At 41.2% G+C, this 15,026-nt stretch overlaps 2 protein-coding genes across 16 annotated transcripts in view; both read right to left on the minus strand.

Annotated features, from left to right (window-relative positions):
- ryr3 (ryanodine receptor 3) overlaps positions 1-3,191 on the minus strand; it is a 140,219-nt gene extending 137,028 nt beyond the window's left edge. For all 14 annotated transcript variants that reach the window (XM_074685746.1, XM_074685738.1, XM_074685747.1 and 11 more), the window contains exon 1: positions 2,974-3,191. In XM_074685746.1, coding sequence (XP_074541847.1) covers positions 2,974-3,021 — 48 coding nt within the window. In that variant the 5' untranslated portion in view covers positions 3,022-3,191. The remainder of the gene's footprint in view (positions 1-2,973) is intronic.
- Positions 3,192-10,262: 7,071 nt separating this feature from the next.
- LOC141802183 (brain-enriched guanylate kinase-associated protein) overlaps positions 10,263-15,026 on the minus strand; it is a 37,430-nt gene continuing 32,666 nt past the window's right edge. For both annotated transcript variants that reach the window (XM_074685660.1, XM_074685659.1), the window contains one exon: positions 10,263-12,466. In XM_074685660.1, coding sequence (XP_074541761.1) covers positions 11,054-12,466 — 1,413 coding nt within the window. In that variant the 3' untranslated portion in view covers positions 10,263-11,053. The remainder of the gene's footprint in view (positions 12,467-15,026) is intronic.

A 15,026-nucleotide genomic window follows, 5' to 3' on the forward strand; every position in this document is an offset into this window, starting at 1 on the left:
CACTTCTTGACACACTCTGACCAGCTAAATAATCTCTTATAGTAGGGTCTTTATCTGACAGTTAAAATACTCTATTGTCATTCCAGCGAGGTAGAAAGTTGATGTGGAGATTTTCTTGCATTTATTGACCCAAAAAATTCAAGCCAAGCCCACTCTTGTGAAAGCGTTAACTATTCACACAAAATAAGTTAAATTTGGTGGGATGGCTCTGTTCTGAGAGCTCCCTTCCACTTGCACAAGTGGAATACCAGAGCCTGGGGTCAAGAGAGCACACCTCCCTTCTCTTTCATGTACAGACATGAAAAGCCAAGGAGGGGAGAGCAGCAAAAAAAAAAAAAAGGAAACACACATATATATGGCACTGGTAAAATCAGACACAGCACAAAAGGAGAATCTGTGCAAAGGTTTGTTTGCAAAGGTGTGCAGGCGGAGCAGAAATTACCAATATGCCATTTGCCAACCAGATGCATAGATGTTCAGTCTGTATTTTTTTGTGCAGTAATTAAAGCTTTTCTCAGAAATAAACCCAGGAACATTTCCTCTGCACCACAGAAAACAATATTTTGTATTCCTTTTAGATTTTTTACTACTAATCATGTTGACATCATCTGGACAAAGAGAAACTGGGTTCCTAAAGGCACAGAAAGGACATCTTTCCTCGTCTTACAGTGGAGCGGAAACATTTTCTTTATCTGGGTTGCTTCATATTGCTGATTCCTTTGACAGAGAATCCATCATCACTGCCAGCTTCCCCAACGTCACCCATCAACAGCAAGGTGAGACTGTCTCTGGGCTGAAACTGAATCACAATGTCTGGCTCTCTGTCACCACCTGACAGGATCATGCAATGACGGGTTTCAAATTCTTAAACATTAGTTTTTACTTACTAGCAGATCACATTGTCATCTAAGTATATCTCTTTCAAATACATGACTCCTCTGTCTGTCAAAGAAGCGCCTGACGCATAAAGGATTATAGCATAATGTTCAACAGATTGTAATGTAGTGTGTTCCAATTAGCACTTTTATTTTTAGGGCTTCCAGCACGCACGTTTCTCTCACCACAGAGGTTTAATAACAAGGCTGGGTGAACCTCAGGGGAAGCCCCCCTCACAAATCGCTGTTGTCATCAAATAACCAGGATGCCATTGTGACAGTAGAATTTGAGAGGCGTGGGTCAGCATATCACCAGCAGCACAAATAGTAGGAGCTGTTAAGTACAGGGTCCCAGCATGCCACCATGGAGCAGGCGAGCCTTCAGGGGATTACATATAGCTTAACTACGATGTATATCTCACTCTCTAAGCTGCTGGGAGGCCCAATGAAATTGACAACCAAACTTTCAACTTCCACAGCGTCTCATGTGGAATGAGTTCGTGTGGGATAAAACAGCTCTACTGTTATGGAGTTTCCACCACTTACAAGCAAAGCTAGGTGTGTGTAAAGTTGAAAAAAAATTGGTGCTTCCACCCAGCGAGGGGGTTTAAAGCTCTCAAGTTGCATTGTGGGAACTGTAGGATCAAGGTTTTAGGGTTGAGGCTTAAAAAGCAATTAAAAGTCGTGATATTATGGTCTCTGCTGCTACTGCCCAAAGCCCACAGGAACTTCATTGAAATATAATACTTCATGGGATGTCCAACTATGCTGAGTGTAATTCCAGCAGCCACTGACCTCCATTTATTGGTGTATTTCTGGACATTTCTTACAAGATTCTTGGAATTTGAAGCCAAGAGTTGCAACGAACTGTGATTTATGTTTACTTATCTGGCTTGATGGTGATAATGCAATTTTAATGTACGATAAATAAAGCTTGATGTTGACCGTAATGGAAAATATAAAAAAAATTACGGAAGGCAATTTTTGCCCTGGCATGCATGCTTCTTAAAAAGTGCATAAGGATTTGCAATATGTTGCGTTTTGGGTTAATTGTGTGTGATTCAACGTCTAAACTATACCAAAACACATTTACTATCATATAGCACCAGATTTGGACAACAAAGCTGTGGCAAAAGCTTACTGCTGCAACTAAAAGTGAACATTTTTGAGATTGGCTCTCGAAAATGGGCAGAAATCCTGCAAGAATCGGGATCAAAACAATCCAGACCCAAAGGTAAACACTCATTTTTCATTACAAAATGATCTTTGGAGTTTAAATCCAGCAAAACTTATCAGATTTATTCACTTTCAGTGTTATTTTGGAGAATTTGGGGGAAACAAGTGGCTTAAAAATCAGACAGACACCCTTCCTTAGCATATTGCCAGTGACATAAAGTGACTCTCCTCTGCAACAACTGGCTCACAAAGCTTCACGAGGGGGAGAGAAGAATACGTGCGCGGTGGAGATAACACCACCACATCAACATACAAGCTGTCATATCATTTACAAGCATAGCTGCTGTGCACAACCCCACGGAGCTGGGACACCGTAAGCAATCTGCGTCAAACAACTAAAATAGTCATGGTAGTGGTTGGCTGGCGTGTGAGCACAACTTATTGAAACTCCTTACCCCTTAGCTTAGAGGGGAATAAAGGCACGAAAAGTGGGGGGAAAGAGGGGGTTATTATCAAAAAAGGCGTGAGAACATTTCTGCACAAGGCGTTCCCGAGGAGAAGAGACAGATCGGAAAGCGATGAAGGGTGGAAAATGAGAAGGAGTGGAGTATGTGTTGTGCAATGGAAAGCGAGTGTTTAGGCTTTTTTTGCCCTTGCGCCAGCAGCAGACGAGTCTCATTGAGATTCCCCTCATCAGGAGTCCTGTTGACAGGTGTGCCGTGCAACCTGCGGCAACTTCCCAAAAAGAAAATCATGCACAACAAGCAGAAGCCCAAAATAACACCTTCCTCCCTCGCAAACTTGCACAATAATCCAACTTGTATCGCTGCTTTACTTAATTGACACGCCGTTCGCTGCCACTGAAAGCGTTAATTGGCGACAGGGAAGTGAAGCCAGCACCGATGAATTTATCTTTACTTACAGTTCTCAAGAACTGGATCTCATCTTCCCCTTCTCCGCCCTCAGCCATGGCTGTGAAGGAGCCTGCTCAGACTCTGGAAGCCACCACTGACTGCCGGCAGAAACGCGATGCTGTGCCTCTCAAGCCGATATTAGCATAGAGCTCATCCACAGCCATATAGGGCAGCCCGGCCGAGCCCCCCTCCTACCTCGCTCCTCTTCCTCCCTCTCCTCCTCACTTCTCTCTTCTCCCACCTACCTACCCCCTTCATGCACCCCTCCTTCTCCCCACTCCTCCCCCGCTTTCTCCCCCCCTCCCGTCGCCTCCAGCAGCGGTGCAGAGCCGGGGCATCAGAGGAGCAGCTCCGGGAGGTGATGGTGCTGGTCCAGAGCTCCAATACTTTGAAATTCGTGAGTCAGCAGATTCAATATTTCCCTGTCTGACAATGACGTAGAGTGGTCTGATGGTATAGACTGGAGAGGCATTAAAGGACCTGGAGGTAAACTTGTGAATGGCTTCCTCTGTCAGGTTGCACCCGTCTGTATCCCTCTGCACGCATTTTACTCCTGACCAGTCTATGTATATAACATATATGAACTTTTGAGGGGAAAAAAAGAGGCTCTTGGAAATCAAAAAAGATGGAGAAAAAAAAAATCTTACCATTTTGAATTTTCCTAGCTTATGTTGGCAAAGTGTAGTTAATCTGCTGCTGAATTGCATTATTTGCCAGGAAACTTAAATATCTACTTTGCTCTTCTTGTTATAGACGCCACTAAGTTAAGAAAACTTTTTAAACTAATCTTTGTGTCAATTTTTGGGGAAAAAAAAATATTTTCTATATCTTAATATTTTTGTGGTGTGAGGTGCTTTAAATCAGGATGCATGAATTTATCATCCATGGCTCCCTTACCAACCACAGATTATGTTAAAATCTATACTTAGACATCTGACCTACACATTTATACGTCTTAATTGGTTTATTCAACCCGATTTAATCTTTGCTAATATTCAGAAGTAATTTTAATGAGATATTAAAACTTATTTCTAATTTGTGTGTGTATTATAATTTATTTTAGAAAGGTTTTGAATCAGATATACATTATTAGACCGATTAGAAGTCATCAAGACCAAACATTCAATTGATTCAAATGCATGCTTGAATTGCAGGGGGAAAAACACAAAAAAGTTTGCTGTGTATTTCATAAAACTTGTGAAACTTTATTTGTACGCTCCCAAATATATGCTGTAATATCAATTTATTGACAGAAACATTGGTAACACCTTCAGATCAAGTTTCCCCTAAAAGACATGGCTGACATCTAGTGGTCATTTAGCGAAGTGCAGCAACTTCCAGCATGTCAGACACCAGAAGAGGGAAAAGAGGGGTCCAGGTGTCTTATATTACCTCATACAACGACCCTACATTATGAGGGCAAGTGTGTGGAGGAATTAACAGACTATACAACAATGGGCTAAATTCTTGTACACTTATATTCACTTAAATTACTCTGGACAATGCTTAAAATATTTAAATATCAATTCACAAAATCAACTACAGATTGATACAGGAGAAAAAAAAAACCTCTAAGAGGTGTATTACAGGCAAAACTGAAGGCTGAAAGGTATACATTCATAGGCAATCATATTGCTGCATTAACTTTGTCATTTAAATGAAACTACCCATGAGTTTGTTGAGCCAAGACTTTTTTTTCTGAAGGCCACATTTGATTTGGTGAAAATGAACAATGGCCAGCAGCTAAAATTCAAAGGTCTGCAAGTAGCTGCAGAAACTGTGTTCAGTATGCAAACAACACTCAGACTGTTATACCTTCTCAGCATCCAACTATCAAATAAAATTCAAGAAATGTTTTGTTTATGACCAAGAGAGGGCAGCAATACGCTGTGAATATGGCAAGCCTGCCTCAACCAGAGAATAAAGAAGAAGACTTGTGATTGGTTCGAAGTGCAGAACTATCAGCCAATCATAACAAAGCCGGCTTGTATTTATTAAAAAAAAAAAAAAAAAAAAAAAGGAGAAAAAATATCAATATGGCAGCTTTTGAGTTTGTGAAAGGGTAACCTGTTAAAACAACAACAACAATATATATATATATATATATATATATATATATATATATATATATATATATATATATATATATATATATATATATATATATATATATATATATAGTTCTGTACAAAACGACAGAGTTAATGTGTTAGTGTCCACAACTGGTTATAATGTGGGAAATGACAACTGACAGGACTAAAACAAGTGTTCTGGAAAACAAACATAGCACCAGTTCAGTCAGGTGATTTCTGCTGTTGGTTAACTTAGCACATTTAGCATTTCTTACACAGGAATTTCAGTTTTACAGACAAGCCTTTGGTATCTTACTGATTTTTTTTTATTATCTCTCCTTGTAAACTTTCCATGTCTGTAGTGAATTTACCTTGAAAAGCAGACACTTCACCCTCAAGCTATCAGACGTGGCTAGTTTGCTCTCAGCAGCAAACAGATGATGAAGTGATTCACACTGCAACCCCAGAGTTGTAGAACATCAGTTGCATATTGATCTGTCCTTACAATGGTTCAGCAACTTCAGTCTTTTTCATAAATGTAGTTGAAGTAGTGTAATAGACATTGGTAATGTTGTCGATAAAGTAGCTAACAAAGGCAGTATCATAAAGCACAGGGCTTCAATGATCAGGCTGTCTGTGCCATGTCATTTAAACGTAATAAAACCGAGTCAAATCAAACTTTATTTATAGAGCACTTTTCATTCATAAAAAACCTGGTACAAAGTCCTTTTCATGTTGAAAAGCATCCCCAACCCCCATCCCCATCCCCATCCCATCCCAGCACACACAAACACACACACACACACATGCATGCGCCAGGTCAGGAAACACAATCACAGGTGGCTATCTGCACTGGGCACTCAAGGCCCAAAGGCCAGGATGCCTCCATTCACTAATGTGTACCACGAGACAGAGACATTCTAGCCAGAGCTGATTGCAGTGCCCAGTGCTGAGAGCTCCCTGCTGAGTTTGGTGTGGAGGCTTCAGTGAGGATGACTAGCACATCTGTACCAAGCCATGTTTCAGTTAGGAAAAAACAATCCACCTAGTTATCTAAAATCAGGTCATGGATAATAAAAGATGTGTTTGCCACGTTGATAGTGACAGGTGACTTAAAGATTGTTTGTGTGGATAGTTTTTTGTTTAGGGCAGGGGTCTGCAACCGTTACCTTCATAGGTTAGCTCACCTGGATTTAAGTCACTCAGGAGCCACAAAATCTACTTTTTCTTCACAATAAAGACAAAAGGTGAATAAATTTGAAACATACTAAAAATCTAGTGAATAATGCTGAATAAGAAGATTTTGTGTTTATGAAATTGTACGTTATGTCTCCGTTTTTTATTTTCAATAAATTTGCAAATATTAAAAATTTAGGAAAATATGTAATACCATAAAGTTCATAAGTAGATAATAAGATATTTCAGTAAGTTTGTGATTTTTAAAAAAAAAAAAAAATGGCTGAAAATGCAAAATATCTCAAAATTTAAAACTGTTTTAAAATTTCATAAATTTGCAAAAAATATAAAAAACTATCTTTTCACAAACTTGCTCCATTTAAAATTATTTGAAAAAAAATTGGGAAAAATGCAGAAATAAAAAAAATGAAATCTAAAAATTTGCAAAATCTTAAAAAAAAAATTGGAATTTCTATTCCTAAATTTGCAAAAAAAGGTTTACAAAAAAAAAACTTTAAAACTTAAAAAAAAAAAAAGTTAAACAAATAAATAAATAATGAGACAAATATGTATTTAATAATAAAATTATTAATAAAAAATCTTTATTTCATAAATATTTTTTTTCAAATCTTCAGGGAGCCACAGGAAAGGAGTCAGAGAGCTGCATGAGGCTCTAGAGCCGCAGGTTGCAGACCCCTGGTTTAGGGAGAGGTCTGAGGTTAGTTAAGTTTACAGAGCAGCCACGGTGGGATCTGGTTTTCTTACAGTGAGTGATGATGACAGGGAGGGGTGAGTTAAACAAAAACCAAGTCCAGTATTATGTTTGTCAGAGGTGGAACCAAAAACAACTGGGAACTGGGTGAATTACACCATTTGCCAGGTTGGCGGACAACAAGTAGATAACATCTCAGTTCAGTGAAGGCCACCTGAACCAAAATGATGTCTCCTCTCTCAGAAAACATGTTTTTTCAGTGAAACATTGTGGGTGACATAGGCAGGGAAGCCAGGTGTTCAGGCTGTTCAGGTGTTCAAAAAAATTGCTACTTGATAAACTCCTTCAAAATAAAAGTCCACTCTGACAGAGTCTTTACAAAACTTTGGCAAATTGTCTCAGGTATAAAAATTCTGGTCTTGCATTATGTGCATATTGTAATTCAATCTGCAAATTTAACCTCAAACACTCAACATTTGAGGACAGCAGTTGCAACTTTCAACCACTAGAGGGAAATATTAACACAACTATTGATACAAATCTTGGCAGTATTTCATTTTTGTCCTGCCTTGAGAAATTTGTCAGTGAATACAGCTCAAGGCTTTCTTCTTCTGGTGCAACTTTGGTACAGTACCTGACTGCTTCACCCTCGGCTGTTTTTACCCTAATTTTGAAAGAGCATAAATTAGCCTAGTTCTATTTTACAGAATACCCGTCGAAGTTAGATTAGTTTCAACATTTCAGTTTAAACTGATGAAGGCATTCTAACTTAAACTAATCCATTGTATTTTAAGAATCTTTTTCATGTGAATCCTACACAGCTCATTTCTTCCTGCTGGTGACCTGACAGAGATATATACGCATCCGGATGAGAGAAATCCATCTCCCCTGCTTAATACATCCATCAAAGGCATCCTGGGCTGTCAGCTTTTTCCTCACTGTGAGGTCACATTATTGCTTGTGCCATGCAAATCCTCACAGTGTTATGAAAAGCAATTCTATTTCCAGCACAGCTTTTATACTTGAATGCTAAATTTGTGCATACTTTAGCATGTATTATGCAGCGTAAAGGAGAAGAGGAAGAGGTGGGGGGTGGCTGTTAATCTGGTTTCCTACTACTGATGTGTTTGAAGTGTAAATGCTCTGGGCTGTGTGTCTGGTGGAGGCTGAACAATGAGGTTGGCATTGTGGATGAGTGACGCTGCTGCTCTGTGGCCCTCTCCTGTGGATTGATTTAATCTCACTTATAAAACCTTGGCAGGGAGGCACTGGCAGGTCCAGAGATTTTTGGCTGAGGCATCTCACCAAGGGCACGATTTTACGCCAGGGTGGCTTTGAGTCTGTGCGCACACAAATATGAATAGCACTTATTCACCCTGTATTTCTTGCCTAATCTACTTCATGTATTACTATTAATGATTGAACAGAAGTTATATTTCTGAGTAAAAGTAGATTTTTAACTTTACAAACTAACAAAACAGAGTGGCAAAGACAAAATTTGATATACTTAAAAAATCTTCCTACACACATCAAATAAAAAAAATGGATAGACTGAATTCTCTCCTATGCACCTGTCTTCTGATATAGATGTGTGAGATATTTATCTACAATGAAAAGCAGCAGCAGGTGAAAACACACAAATGGAACTACTGGGTGCCAGCTACAACAGAGTCCGTTTATCAAAATAAATATCTGCGAGGTTGGATAATTTTTTTTGAGGAGATGTTTTAAAGCCCAACTTTGGGGTGGGTCCCATGTGGAAAACGTAAACTCAACCTCACTGTTTGAACTTTTCTCCATCATTTCATTGGCTTGATAGTTTTAACCCATTTCGTTATTTAGATTTTCTTTTGGAGAAATTCAGGAACAGATTTATTTGTCAGGTATTGCTATTGATATATTTTTTAAGTAAGATCAGAGGGGCAGCAAATGAACCTAGCCCTTTGCAAAAAGATGGCCGGCTCGCCAATTATGTTGTAGTTTTTTCTAACATGGACAATAAGTTCTGCTTTACAGCTTATAGTGGGTTTTGTGAAGATACAACATACAATTCACATCTCCTAACAACCCACGATAGACAGACCTCAATCTTTCAACCTTTCCAATTGTTCATCTTTGTGTGAACAATTTTTTCATGGCAACAAACCAATGGAATTGGCCAAAATCCCCTTGAACAGTCTCCTGACATTTTTTCATTTTTTTTATCATACCTAGCTTCCTATCAAAATATTTGCACAATAGGGCATGCTTGTCATGCTAAGTGTCTGTTCCATAGACTGTAGGAAACATGGACGTAGTCTCCCCTACGTCATCCAACTGTTTCTGAAAAGGAACATGAAGCAAATCGGGAATCGCAACCGTATTGGAAGTAGCAAGGGCTGTGCGTACAGCTATAGGGCGCCCGTCAGTCATGTGCCTCTGATTTGGTGAGCACTAATCTTGATATCCTCTGAACTGCCTAATTAGAAAAAATTCACCCCCCACAGTGTGTGCCGATATTCAACTTGGCAATTCAGACAATTTTTGGAACCAGGCTGTAAATGGGTTAATTTCTGCTTTGAAAACGGCTTGTTTTGGCTTGGTGTGTATGTGACTTCTGGTACTTCTGGAGCCAGCCTCAAGCGAACACTCAAGAAACAGCAGATTTTATCACTTCTGCATTGTCTTATAATCTTGAACTGGAAGTATTCGTTGGTCTGTTCCTAGGAAATCAAAATTATTTGGCCTTCTCTGCCACAACAGCTGTGAGCATGTTTCTTTTTGCTGTGAAAATTGACATTTTAACATAGGACGTGGAGTGGATTTCTGCCCTTTCTCAACTAGTGGACACATGTGGAACTGCAGCTCTTTTACAATTCCACATTGGTTTCATTTTTGTCTCAGGAGATTGCATCTTGATCTAAATGATTGAATTCAACTAAAGTGTTGCCCTGTTACAGACAGCGACCAATCATTCATTGGGGCAAGGCCACCTCTGTCCACACCTCAAGGCACGTCCCTGCAAGTGTTGAAATAGACATTTGAAATGATTAAAATCCAAAATCAAATAAGACAAAATGAAATAAGTGAATGTTTGATCATAAAGCTGCATGTAGAGGACTGATTTTCGGAGAAGAGATATTTTTTTAGATAGTAGTCTCTCAGCGACCCCTCAGAACATGCAAATCAACTTCCTGATGTTGGCAAAAATCCTCCTCTACTGACCTACTTCTAAATCCACAACAGTGATCCAGCAGGGCTTTGTAGTGACTCAGCAGCCTCGCACCACATGGCTGCAAAATCTGGTTGGAACATCTGAACAGGAAAAGGAAGACGATGGAGCTTACATGTGTAGTTTGTGCTTTATTATGCGAACAAAACAACCAAAATATAGAATCATGCATTGTCATCAAAGAAAACAAGGGTTACAGTGGCTTTATGTGGGGGTGTGGGCATCCAAATCTGAGGTAGACTGGGGGCAAAAAAACCTCTCCATGGAGTATAGAAGAGCAAAAATATGAAATAATACTGAGTGCTAAGACAGATCTCAAAACGTTCCATCGATAACAACATAACACAGCCACCAATACTGTCGAAATCAACCAAGAGAAGATTAAAAAAAAGTTGCTATGAAGCAAAGATTCTGCTTTTGTGTTGAACATTCATTTTTAAATCCTCACAAGGCAAACAGTCTGTTCAAAATAAGACTGAAACATATGTTTCTGTGCACCAATTACCATTAAAACACCTCTCTGGTTTTCAAATATAGGACTGGCAGCTTTTAAATGTATGTACAAGATGTATGTATCAAGATCCATTATATATATCTGATTGTTTCTGATGGGAGTTTTTCTTACAGCTACATACAAAATATATCACTTGATTTCAGTAATAAGTTTATACTTTACATTTGTAATTAATTACATACGCGTTCTGCACAGCTTTCAGAGTCAACTCCAGCAACATGGTGAACTTGCCCGAGGCGATTTTTGTGTAAACTGTTTCCATCCAATCAAAGCTTTTAAGTTACATGTTCATGATGCTGAGTAACTCGCCCTCTGGCTGCTATTCCAACCGTTTTCTATCAAAGTGATGCGCTAACAGTAGGTGCAGCTGAGCTTTACATCCTTTGAAGGAGAAATCTGAGTGTCAGTTTAGCAGAGTTCCATAGAGCTGTGCCTTGGTCAGACTGTCCTTTCTGGAGAGTCCCAGGGAGCCGAATTTGGGGTTATACGGAGGAGGAGGAGGGGCAGGGACCGGTGGGGGGGACTGGCTCACCTGTGGAGGCAGGCTGTGCATCTCCACCTGATAGTGCTGCAGCTCTGCAGCCATCTCCAGGGTCCTCTGGTTTAGGGACTCAGTGGAGCTGTTAGGACTGGGGTCCACGTACTCGGTGCTCGGCCCTCCAGCCACCACAGGCCCCTCCCTGTCTTTGGAGCTGGATCCTGAGTGGTAAAGGCTGTGCTCAGACCCCTGACTGTCCTCGGCTCGGTACAGGTGAGCCTGGCTGTGAGCGTGACGTAAACTTGGGCTGCACTCAGGACTGGGGCTTGCAGCCACCCACCCAGAATCCATTGCGCCCTCTGCATGGTGGTAGTAGTCGGCTCCTTCCTGGAAGCTGCTGTAGAGTGGACCGAGGCGGATCTTTGCCGGTCGAACGGAGAAGTGCTGCTCAGAGAAGCTATAAGGGGAAGCACGGCCAGGGCTGCGGTACGAGTGAGCGCTCAAGTCCTCTACGCTGAGCTGCCTCCATCGTCCAATCAGCTCCTCCTCCTCAGGGGCCAAAGTGCTGCCTCGGCGGCTGTCTCCATAAGCGACACTTGGGGATGAGGAGGGCGGGAGAGGCTCGTACGGCTCACTGAAACAGGATGACATGGTGCGGCTGTAAACTGGCGAGCTGCCATTTTGGTGATGGCTCAGCTCCGTCTGCTGGAAGGGATGAGCATTAGCAAAGCCTCTCGGACTGTCCCTCTCCCAGGATGAGTCGCTCTTCCGCTCATAATCTCCTGCATCTCTCCACTCCATGTAGAGAGAGTGGTGGTGAGGGGAGGAAGCAGCACTACTGGGCGGCCCGTTGCCTTTGTCCTCGGACCCCCCTGGGCTGAAGCTGGAGTAGGAGCTTGATCCTGCACCAAGAGCTGGAGGAAATTTAGCAAAATGCTCCTGCGAGAAACTGGCTGTCAGCCCCACTGAGCCCTCCTCTGGGTTGCTGTCAGTGGAGTTTTGGGGCCCGTACAGCAGCTTCCTTTGACCATGAAGGTCCATGCTGGGCCGACGCTCACGGTGCCGGTCGTCAGGGCAGTACAGAGCCGTGTCACTGCTGTACAGGTCGGATTTGTAGGCGGCACGAAGCCCCAGACGCTCTCCTGGTCCAAGGCGTTCCAGGATGAACGTGTGCTCCTGGGTTTGAGGGCTGGGGGAGCGGGAGGCTTGACTGCTGCTGCAGGCCTCGTCCGGTTTCTCCAGGACTTTGGCAATGAGTGAGGCGGAGTCGGAGTAGGTGTGACAGAGAGGAGAGTCCTCCAGGTGCAGGGTGAGGCGCTCTTGAAGATCAGCAGGGAGCTAGAAGAGAAGAGAAAAGAGAGTCAGAGGGACAAGTTTTTTATGAGTGGAATCTTTGCAATCCTGGAAGGACTGTGGACAATATGTTGCCACATATAGGGGTCTGCATGTTGAGCCACATTAAGGGCACCAACAAACAAAAGACAGTAAACAAAACATAGAAAATGAAAATTATCTCCACTGGCGATCCATCATTTCTCTGCACAAAGCTGAAATATTACCAAGTGTTTTTGTCTTGTTTTCAGGAGAAAATAACCTTTTTGGACTAATATGAGCCATATTTACCAGACCAGCCCAGAAAAATGACTTAATTCAAGTTATTTAATGACAAAAATGAGGTCTGAATTGCTTGTCACAAGTAAAAAAAAATCTGCCAATGGAGCAAGAGAAAAGTTACTTGTATTAAGACATTATTCTAGTTTTAAGCACATTTTCTAGCATATTTCTGTTGTTCCATTGGATTTTTTTTTACTTGTAACAAGCAATGCAGACCTCATTTTGTTTTTCAATAACTTAAAACAAGGTTTTTTTCTGTGACCAGTTGAATGTGGCTCATATCATGAATAACAAGACAAGTTTTACTTAAAATAAGACAAAAACACTTGACAAGATTTCCATTTTTTACAGTGTTATCTTTGCAGCTTTTGGGGTCATGGGGACTAGCCCCTACCCAGTTACCATTGGGTGCAATGTGGGGTACACCACATGAAGCTCTATAGTATAATAGTTTCCTCTAAAGACCCAGCGTCCACATATGTGGACATTACATTTCTGCCTCTCAGACCCATGATACTTAGTTTATTTTTTTAACTTTAACTGATTAGCCAAATGTAGGGACACTGCACACATCATCTTTTGGTGAAATCACAATATTACACCCATTTTAGTGGAAAAAAAACATATTTAAGTACAATAACACTACTAAAAACAACTAATAGAGAGCCCATAACACAAATAATCCAACTTCTTGTACAATGACCAGTTTAGTTATGATACTTATTAGGTCTTACTTATCTCAAATAGCAAGGTGAATTAAAAATCACACACCAGACAAAAGCTCAGGTCTTAAGAGGTCAACTAAGCTAAATAAACGCTGAAAATAAAGATGAAGTATAAAAATCGTGAGATCTTGCTCAAAGCAGAGCATGAAAGAGAGTTGAATAACTCAGCTTCATCAGCTGATAGTGGAGGTCTCTCATGGGGAGACATTTTTCTTTTCTGGTTTCTCAACCTGAGGCTCAAACAGCCTGAAATCACAGGCTTGACACAGCTTATGAATATGTTCTTGTAGAAGGGATGTGGCACATAATGCGTGATATCTGCTGCATGCTGCGTGCACCGCAACACACACCTCTGCAAAACACGATCAGACTACAGAAGCTATGCGTGTTCCTACAGTGAAAACAGTTGATTGCATTGAGAGGAAAATGAAATGCAGCTGACCTGAGCTGCCTCCGTTCGTAAAGAAAGACATCTCACTCTATTCTGAGCGTTTCTCAATAAAGGAAAAAAAACATCCTCTATCCACTATCTGTGCCTCTCCATAGCAACAAGCCTTAAGCCTGAACATCATCAACAGGAATCTAGTCCGTTGTTCCTAATTGGCAATGAGGGGAGAGCTAATTATAACTTTGTGTATAGAGAAAAGACAAACACCTCAGAGTGTGTGAAAACAGTTTTTCATCACACTTTTATTACAGATCGGACCAAACTGAATCCTACTTAATTACCGTCCAAACATTTTTCATCTGAGCGTGTTTTAGATGAGATCACTGTCAGCTTCTCTGTGTAGCGTTCAGATCTGAATCTGATCATTTCGTGCCCCCTCACTGTGAGCTTGTTTCGCAGCAAAACAACAGCTGAGTCTCTTCAGTCGGCGCTGAAGAGCCGCTGCACTCCTCAAAATGCTGCAGCATCATTTATCAATACACCGTCGATTGGCTGCCGCCCACACAGGCAGCATACAGGAGGACATATAGTCAGAGCATATACAGCCTCTGACCCCCATTATGTCTGTCACAGAGCCAGCAGAGCACATTTTCACTCCTTAACACATCCCATACTGTGTGCACTGAGGCTTTGTGTGAGTGTGTGTGTGTGTGTGAGTGTGTGTGTGTGTGTGTGTGTGTGTGTGTGTGTGTGTGTGTGTGTGTGTGTGTGTGTGTGTGTGTGTGTGTTTGCGTGCAGTGGCTGTTTTAGGAGCCTTATGCAACTAAATGCAGTTAGCATTGATATTTCCATTCATCCATATGAGCATTTTTTAACCTTGTGGACCACTGCCAGCTTTAAAGTCCCTCCGTCACATGGAGCAGGCACGTCGCCCAGAGCTGATGCAGCGGGAAACAGCGCCAAGTTGGCCGAGTGCTAAACTGCTCATCAATATACACATGGATCTCCTCTGACAAGCAGCTGCAGGACACGGGGACGAGGCCAAGCACGTTTACATTTAAAGATTTGATGTAAAGATATCTTCATCCCAGAGCTCAGCTTCCAGATGTCACAGAAATTCCTTCTAATATATGGTAATTTTTTTTTTACTTGTTTTTTTACTTTTTTTTTT

Source organism: Halichoeres trimaculatus, unplaced genomic scaffold, assembly GCF_033239565.1.
Source record: "Halichoeres trimaculatus isolate MK-OKI-2021-1 unplaced genomic scaffold, fHalTri1.1 fHalTri1_scaffold_13, whole genome shotgun sequence".
In the NCBI taxonomy this organism is placed as follows: domain Eukaryota; kingdom Metazoa; phylum Chordata; class Actinopteri; order Labriformes; family Labridae; genus Halichoeres; species Halichoeres trimaculatus.